The sequence below is a fragment of the Leucopleurus acutus genome, assembly GCF_964270905.1.
Source record: "Leucopleurus acutus genome assembly, chromosome: 11".
In the NCBI taxonomy this organism is placed as follows: domain Eukaryota; kingdom Metazoa; phylum Chordata; class Mammalia; order Artiodactyla; family Delphinidae; genus Leucopleurus; species Leucopleurus acutus.
The window spans coordinates 42,956,664-42,966,102 of record NC_139152.1 but is presented as its reverse complement, the minus strand read 5'-3'; the positions used below and the strand labels follow the sequence as shown (position 1 = coordinate 42,966,102).

Sequence of the window (9,439 nt, the reverse complement as noted above, 5' to 3'; positions counted from 1 at the left end):
GGTTTGCATTTTTGTTCATGATCTAGGTATATGTTCAGCTTTTCTCTTAGAACTGGAAGCTCACATCAAATAAGGGTGAGTTCATCCTCTGGCCCTGAACCCTGAGAGCACACTGAAGGACCCTGAGGAGGTACTGGAGGGAGGGATTAGCGAGTGTGTATGATTGTGTCCTATACAAACACCATCTACCATGTGATACTTTAGTGATGACAGATGGTGGATGGATAGGAGTGCAGTGAGATAAACTCATCCCTTCCACTGGGATCAAACACACCAAGCTCTGAGTGCCAGCTCTGCCTCTAACTACACAACCTGAGCAATCTCTTAACCCTCTAGGCCTCAGGGTCCTCATCTGTAAAACTAGAATAATAACACCTGCCTCAGAGGGTAATTGTAAAAATTAAACGCATTAACGAAAGTTGGGCAATCAGTATAGTATCTACTATGAAGTAAGATGAACATCAAAAGATGTTGTTATTAAGTTTGGAAGAATATTCATAAAATAGTATTCTACACTAAGCATATGCTACCTGAATAATTTTTTTTTTTAAATAACCACATAGCCTAGAAAATCTCTTGCACAAATACACCAGAAGACATGGAAAAGAAAGTTCATGGCAGCTCTGTTCATAATACAAACTCTGGGGGCAACCATGAGGCTACCAGGGTGGAAAGATGAATAAACTGTGACATATTCATACAAAGAATACAGTCCACAGTGAAAATGAACACAATACAGCTACAGGAAGCAACACTGAACAATGAAATACACACATTATGATTCCATTTATATGAAGTTCAAAAACTGGAAAACTAAATCATATATGGTCTAGGGATGCATTCCTTGGCCCTTAAACTGTAAAGAAAAGCAAGGGAATGATTCAACACAAAATCCCAGAGAGGAGCCATCCCTGGATCAGGAAGGAAGGGGGTACAGTGAGAATGAGGCTCAGAGGAAGCCCCTAAGTTACACATACGTTCTATTTCTTCCTACAGGTGGTAGGCACACCACCTATACTTTCTTTTTGGGGGTGGTATATTTCACCATAAAAGCAATTTTAACTTCCATAAAGCTCCCATTGGCAGAGCCAAGACCACGGAGTGGTCATTCTGCCAACTCTTCCCCCCTCCCCTCTTCTCTTCCCCCACCACAAGCTTTTTTACTCTAAGAAAACCTACAGATTGAATGTCTTTTTAGGTCTTCAAAATTAGCAGCCATTAATAATACCTGACGTTAAATGAAATGTTACATCTGAATTTTTTTTTAATATCTTGTTTTAAATTGCTTGCTGCTCCTTTCAAATTGCTTAGCAAAGACCAGCCATTAGTAATTAGCTCATGTTTACGTGTGACATTTTTATAGGGAGTTACACTGGTAGAAGAGGCAAAGCGTGTGTGAGCTGCACCCTGACTCACAGCGCTTCTCCTCAGGACACCCGGCCAGCTGGCTGGCTGGGAGCACCACGGCTGCCTTGTGGGCAGTGCCCAGAGTGGCGGATGAGGGCATAAAGGGCCTCAGAAGAGCTGGCCCAGCTCCCCAAACACATAAAGTATCAGGAGTGACGCCCTCCTCTGGGATGGCAAGATGGCTGGTACAGTCCGTGCCCCCATGTCAGTCCTGTCACAAGCCCCACTCCTGAATGTTTTGCACGGACACACTATTCTCTTTGCCCACCAACCCCCCCACCTCCCTCCTGCCCTAAGCTGATCTGCCCGCCTTTGCCCCTAAGACACAGCAGCTATGAGGTCGGGGGGGAGGACGGGGAAGATTGCTAGCTGCGGCGTTTCACTTCTCTTTTCTTCCCTTCCATTTAATGCAAACCCCTGTACTTTATGGTATCATTTTTCTAGACCTGCTCTATTGGAATGGGGTGCTTCACGGGTACATAGAACACAGTATAACCTATCTAGGTACTTACAATATACCAGAGGTAAACAAATAACTAAAAGTGCTGTTCTCCATCCCCTTCCTTCAGTTCGCAGCCACACGGTCCTGCAGATCTCCACCCTGCCCCCAGCCTCTCATTGCCCTGTGCCACATACATGCCCATTGGCCCTCCTGGTTGCAACCATTCCAGCCTCCTCTGACTCTGCCCACCTTCCTTAGACTGACTGTCCCCAATCCTATATCCACAGATATCCTCTCTCTAACAACTTCTCCACCCTCTTGAAAGTTTGCAGGGATTAGGAAATCCAGAGGTTGCCATAGCCTATAGGTGAGAAGGCATTGCATCTCCTGAGCTTCACTACTTAATAGATGGGAGACTGGAGCCTACCCGGCTCTTTGGTGGGGCTAATGGCAGACTCTGGGAGGGCTCACGCCAAGGAGTACTTCCCAGAACTTCTGCTGCCAGTGTCCTTGTTCCCCCGGTGAGCCACAGCCACCCCCCACCTCTGCAGAAGACCCTCCAACACTAGCAGGAGTTGTATCCTTTTGATGTGATTCGATTTGGGGTGGTCCGGGAAGATCCCACGTGCCACAGAGCAACTAAGCCTATGCGCCGCAACTACTGAGCCTGCACTCTAGAGCCAGAGAGCCACAACTACTGAGTCTGCGTGCCACAACTACTGAAGCCCCTGTGCCTAGAACCCTTGCCCCGCAACAAGAGAAGCCACCGCAATGAGAAGCCTGAGCACCGCAACGAAGAGTAGCCTCCACCCGCCGCAACTAGAGAAAGCCCGCGCACAGCAACGAGGACCCAACACAGCCAAAAATAGATAAATAAATAAATAAATATATTTTTTTAAAAAACAGAAGCAATATTGTAACAATTTCAATAACGACTTTAAAAATGGTCCACATTAAAAAAAATCTTTAAAAAAAATAGATGGGAGACTTTGGTTGAGTTATTTAACCTCTCTGAGCCTCAGTTTCCTCATCTGTAAAGTGGGGATAATGATACATACTTCATAGGGTTGATGTGAGAATTAGAGATCATTTATGGCATATAATGATGGTCACATAGTAGGTGGCCAATAAAAGGAAAGTAGGACCTATGTTGCCCTATGGAATTCTTTCTAATTGTAAAGGGGAAAATGTACTCAAGTGACCCGATTTAGCATCACCAGTAACAGGACAACCTGACATTTTGTGCTTCCTGGGGTGATACAGTAAGAGTTATAAAGCATCAGTTATGACGTATTCTGCCCAAAAATGTTTCAGTTAAACCCAGTCAAGCCTCCAGACCAGCACTATCTAATAGAAGCTGGTGTGATGGTGGAACTGTTCTGTAGCTGTGCTGTTCAATAAGGTAGCCAGTAGTCATGTGTGGCATGTAATTGAGGGACTAGATTTTGAATTTATTTAATTTCAACTAATTTAAATAACCACCTGTGTCTATTGGCTACCACACTGAACAGCCTAGCTCAAGAGTTAATTTTCAGTGTACAGAAAATACAAGAGATAGAGGGATAAGTTAAATCAAGAAAACCTATTTTTAAAAATTATTAGGGCAATTGGGAAATTTTAATATGGAATGGATAGTAAATGATTCTTTGGAATTATCGTTCTTTTTCTTGCATGTGAAAATGGTACTGTCCTTATTCTTAAGAAATGCATATGCCTAAGTATTTAAGGACTCCATGTTATGCTTTCTGTAATCGTCAAATATTGGGCAAATGTGAAAGCAGATACGGCACAATGTTAACAACTCTTGAATCTGGGTACCTGGGTGGAACACATCAGGGTGTTTGTTACACAGGTACTATTCCTTCAACTTTTGTATATGTTTGAAAACTCTCATAATAAAAGTGGAAGAAGACATAAAACACAAATATTTAATAACCTGCTGGCTGCTGCCCTGACAGGAAGTCAGGTGTTTTTCAGCAGCCAGCTGGACTTTCTGCAGATGGGGGAAATACAGCTTTATGTTATAGTAGGACCTTGGCCACTACTGGGATGGAAACTTCTAGAAGTTATTCATAAATATCACAGTCTTTCCTGGGTCCCCCACTCACACCCTACACACATACAGTTTGCCTGCTTCTGCCCCATCTGGCTTCCCTTCTCCTCCCCTTTTCTTGGCCCCATTCTTCCCTTCCCTCCCCTCCCCTGCCCTTCTCTCTCCAGTACTCTCAGATGTGTGCATGCCCTGCTGTCGAGGCACTTTGAAGATGAAGCATGCTGAGTTCCCCTACAGCCCAGGGGTTGGCATTCTTTACACAGAGGAGGGTGCGGGCCACTCCACTATTAAAGCACATTCTAGAGAGGCGTTGGACCCAGCTAGCCACCCAAGCCCATAAAGCACAAATTGCAAAACCCCATCTGCATAGCCAAGCACTTCCTACCTGAGCATAAATAGGACCCGGGCTCCTAGAGGAGGACATTAGCGTTTCCACAAGACTCCAGCTCTCCTATCCTGTACAACGCAAGCCAAACTTCCAGAAGCATCATGACCTACGGATCAGGATTCGGCGGCCGCGCCTTCAGCTGCTTCTCAGCCTGCGGGACCCGCCCCAGCCGCTGCAGCATCACGGCCGCCCCCTACCGCGGCATCTCCTGCTACCGCGGCCTCACCGGGGGCTTCGGCAGCCGCAGCCTCTGCGAGGGCTTCCGCGCCGGCTCCTGCGGCCGCAGCTTCGGGTACCGCTCTGGCGGCGTGTGCGGCCCCAGCCCGCCCTGCATCACCACCGTGTCGGTCAACAAGAGCCTCCTCGCGCCCCTCAACCTGGAGATCGACCCCAACGTGCAGTGTGTGAAGCACGAGGAGAAGGAGCAGATCAAGTGTCTCAACAACAGGTTCGCTGCCTTCATCGACAAGGTGGGTGTCCTTGATCGCACCCTTCCTGAACCCTCCCTTCCTGGGCAGGCACTGAAGGGGTAGTCGGGGGGCAGGAGAGATGTGGCCCAGGTGAGCCCCGAGTCTGATGGAGGAGACGGACACATATCCAGGGCACAGAAAGATCAGAGAGATGAGTCTAGAGCAGGGGCTCCTGATGAGGCAATTGTTATTATATACAACCTCTGTCCAGACAGGCAGGGTCCCCACAGACAGACAAGGACAAGGTTGGGAACCGCATGTCGGAGGAAGAAGGCCATACATGCAAACAAGACACAAGAAATGCACATAAGATATAGGAAGAGGACCACAGGTCAGCCTTGGGGTGGGTGTCCTTGATCACACCTTTCCTGAACCCACCCATGCTCAATTCAGGCTGGGCACTGATGGGGGAGTCAGAGGCAAAAAGACCTCTACTTGGCTCCTGACCACATGCCACCTAGGCTCAGCACGTCAGGATAACTCAGTTCACCTGAGCAGGGACTGGTCGTTCCCAGCCCCTTGCTCTCACCCCTAACTTGGAAAATCCAAACATAGATCCCAATCCCAAAATCCAGAAGTTGCCTTGTCTTCCACAGCGCCCTCTGTGTAATCTCTGCTGAGCTCCTGGTTTGGGAGTTTACCTTAAAGCAATCAGCACCCTCCCCCATCCCCACATGCCCCAAGTAGGCTTTGGGGCAGTGGGAGCCATCTGACCCGTCCTCCCACCCCAAATGGCAGGTGCGCTTCCTGGAGCAGCAGAACAAGCTGCTGGAGACCAAGTGGCAGTTCTACCAGAACCGCCAGTGCTGCGAGAGCAACCTGGAGCCCCTGTTCCAGGGCTACATCCAGACGCTGAGGAGGGAGGCCGAGTGCGTGGAGGCCGACAGCGGGAGGCTGGCCTCGGAGCTCAGCCACATGCAGGAGGTGCTGGAGGGCTACAAGCAGAAGTGAGTGCGGTCAGGGGTGATGTTGGGCACAGGGATGGACTTGAGTTAAAGCCTACTGGACGAGACTGGAGAAGACTTTCCGAGAAGGGCCAGTGACCTTGCAGGGCAGGTGGGCGCTGTGCAGCAGGATCTTCACATCAGGCAGTCATCGATCAGATGCCTAAGAGTAGGGCCGTGATTCCCCAGGAGGTCTCTCTCTGCTCCTTCAGACTTCACTTCCTGGAGCCTGATCACCCAGCAGCTGTGCCCTGCGGTCTGTGGGGAGGGGGCCTCTGCAGTCTCCCAAGCCATCTCCTCCCGGCCTCTCAGGCTCCCACCTGTAGCACCTGGACGTGATATGAGTCCCAGTGTCGCTCAGGGCTGCCAGGTCCTGGGGCTGCTGGTGTCCCACCATCTAGGGTGCAGAGTGCTGAGGGCCTCTGGGACTCATGGGCCCTCCCACAGCTGAGCTAGGATGGACACCCAGGAGAGCGGAGGCTGCAGTGCCCCACACGTGCTGCTGTCCTCTCCTAGCATGGGGCTGGCGCTGAGTCCTTATTCTCCAGACGGGACCTCAGAGCAGCTTTGGGAACAGGGCTGTGAGGTCCCAGAAGAGTGGCCCCCTGGACCCCTCAATGCAAAGGGGAGAGAGAATCACAAACACATCCCAAATCCAACCACAGCGGACCCCAGCAGGGCTGCCAGGGGGCGGGCTGTGTTGGCAGGTCCCTAACATTGCCTCCTTCACTGGTATGAAGTGGAGGGGGTTCTGGGGAGACCTGCCCTGCCATGACCTCCCTTTCTGCCCTCTTCTGCCTCAGGTACGAGGCGGAAGTCGCTCTGAGAGCGACAGCGGAGAATGAGTTTGTGGCTCTGAAGAAGGTGAGTCACGTGGGATCGGGAAGCAGAGACACGAGGGATCTCAGAATGACAGGCTCTTGCTGGGGAGACCCATGGTCTCAACCTCAGTGCGGGGTGCAGCGACCTTGCCAAGTCAGGATGGGAAATTCCCAGAGATTAGGTCATGAAAGGCCCATGCAGGGCTCTGAGAAGGGCACTAACCTTGGAGCATCCACTAGCACCCTGCCCTGAAGCAGCGGGATGGCTGAGTTGAGCTCTGGATGTTCTGTGCTGCTCCAGAGGTGGTGGTCTGTGGCTGGGGTCCCATGGAGGCATGGCAGCTCCAGTCTCGCTGTTGGGGGACGGTGTCCTGTCTAGTGCTGCAGGAAGTCTGATTAGGAAGAGGGGCACAGTCTCAGCATCTCGGGGAGGATGGAGCAGAGCCAGGAGAGGCCAGGTGGAGTCTTGGAGGACTGCTGGGGGACAGGGAAGTGTCAAGGTGGCTGAGTGAGGGAGCCAGTCTGGCAGGCTTCCTAGTACAGGGGAGGGTAAGAAGGAGAGCTGGGAGGTAAGAGGTCTTAGGTAGGAGGATTGAAAGGCTGGTGACCCATCTCCAAGGCACGAGGCGTTTGTTCTTAGGAGGGGAGGAGGTTGTGAGGTGCCTCTGGGGAAGGGCAGAGGGTACGGAGATGGCATGGGAACAGTAGCACTGGGAATCCTTTCCCCCTCACCTCCATGTAATGGGTGAAGGGAGAGAGGAGTGTGGGGTGGTGATCACCAGAGGTCCTCTGAACTCAAAGATTCCCCACCTTCCCAGGATGTGGACTGCGCCTACCTCTGCAAGTCAGACCTGGAGGCCAACTCAGAGGCCCTGATTCAGGAGATCGACTTCCTGCGGCGACTGTATGAGGAGGTGAGGGGCTGTGGTCCAGGCAGAAAACCAGCACCTGGCCTGGAAGAGAGGGCGTTGGTCTGGGATCAGAGTGGGACAGGGATTGGGGCAGGAGCTGCAGTCCATGAGGCTGTCAGAGAGGGCGGGGGCTAGAGAGCAAGAAGGGCTGAGAAGGTTGGGTACACACTGTGGTGGGGGAGGGGATGGTATAAACCACACGCATCCTCCCACCCCACCATCTGCAGGAGATCCGAGTTCTCCACACTCACATCTCAGACGCCTCGGTCATCATCAAGATGGACAACAGCCGGGACCTGAATATGGACAGCATTGTGGCCGAGATCAAGGCGAACTATGACGACATCGCCGGCCGCAGTCGGGCCGAGGCTGAGAGCTGGTACCGCAGCAACGTGAGTGTCTCAGGGCACCTGCCTCCTAGACATGGTGGGAGGGATGGGGGGTATATATTAACACGGCTTCTTTTGTCTGGGGACTCTGATTCCTAGTGGTGGTGAAAGAAGTGCAGACCCCTCTCAGGTTATAGTAGCAGGACATGGCTGCCACGTATGGTTGCACAGGCTGAGTACTGTACAATTTGCAAATCATCTGCGGTGCCCTGAGTGGGTGGGATGTCCCATCCTGAGTTTCATGAGCCTCTCTGCTTCCCTCCAGTGCGAGGAGATGAAGGCCACGGTGCTCCGGCATGGGGAGACCCTGCGCCGCACCAAGGAGGAGATCAACGAGCTGAACCGCGTGATCCAGAGATTGACGGCCGAGGTCGAGAATGCCAAGTGCCAGGTAGGGGTCGTTTGAGGCCCACCCAGGGTCCCACAGGCAGTGTGTGCGCCCAACTGGATCTCACCTTTCATTCTCCAGCCCATCTGCATGACCTGAGTCCCAGGTTGTGGTCACTTAAGGAAACCCAGGTGATGAAGAGGAGAGACCTGTTCCTGGGGTGATCCCAGCTGGCCAGGAGAGACTGGATGCGTCCAGGAAGTGGACACAGAGACCCAGGGACCATAACTCACCTTGTTCTCTTCTGGGCCTTTAGAACTCCAAGTTGGAGGCCACTGTGACCCAGGCGGAGCAGCAGGGCGAGGCGGCCCTTAATGATGCCCGCTGCAAGCTGGCCGGGCTGGAGGAGGCCCTGCAGAAGGCCAAGCGGGACATGGCCTGCCTGCTCAAGGAGTACCAGGAGGTGATGAACTCCAAGCTGGGCCTGGACATCGAGATCGCCACCTACAGGCGCCTGCTGGAGGGCGAGGAGCACAGGTGGGGCCCATCCCAGCCTGGCCCTGAGCTGCCCATTCCCACCCTTTCCACAAGCACCGCCCTTGATCCTGGCTGAGCGATGGCCAGGGATCTGGGACAAACCTATCATTTATCACTTTGGGGTGGGGGGGCGGTTTGTGAGGACTATTACTTCTGACCCTCTGCCCCCTCCTTCCTGATCACTTGTGAACCCCACCCCAGGAATTTGTAGAGCTCTGTCGGCAACTCTGGCTCAGTCACTAATGTTGCTTTTTTCCTCTTCCCTCTCAGACTGTGCGAAGGCGTTGGGGCCGTGAATGTCTGTGAGTAACCTAGGCCCTGTGTGGATGAATTTACTCTCTTCCTGTAAGGGATGGAAGGAGGAGTTCCACTGGACCTAAATATACGAGTGGGCTGGCATCACAGGAGGAGGGATTTGGGTTAGACAAGAAGCAAGGACCACTTCGCTGGGACTAGAGTTGTTAAGTAAAGATGCTTGGAGAGCTGCATCGTCGGGGATGCGGGAGACTTGGCCCCCCAGAATTTTGACTAAGCCTTTGGGGTTCGCAGGTGTCAGCAGCTCCCGGGGCGGGGTCGTCTGCGGGGACCTCTGCGTGTCCGGCTCCCGGCCGGTGACTGGCAGCGTCTGCAGCGTCCCCTGCAGCGGGAACCTGGCGGTGAGCACCGGCCTGTGTGGGCCCTACGGCCCCTGCAGCTCCGTCACGTCTTGCGGCGTGGGCTCCCGCGCCAGCAGCTGCCGCAAATGTTAA

The 9,439-nt window shown here is 52.5% G+C and overlaps 1 protein-coding gene across 1 annotated transcript; it reads left to right on the top strand.

Moving 5' to 3' along the window:
• Positions 1–4,391: 4,391 nt before the first annotated feature.
• Positions 4,392–9,439, top strand: LOC309968924 (keratin, type II cuticular Hb1; the record flags this gene model as incomplete). Its single annotated transcript, XM_082850439.1, has 9 exons — positions 4,392–4,760; positions 5,499–5,707; positions 6,508–6,568; positions 7,344–7,439; positions 7,664–7,828; positions 8,091–8,216; positions 8,470–8,690; positions 8,961–8,992; positions 9,240–9,439. The coding sequence occupies 9 exons, from the start codon at positions 4,392–4,394 to the stop codon at positions 9,437–9,439; spliced, it is 1,479 nt and encodes a 492-aa protein (XP_082706565.1).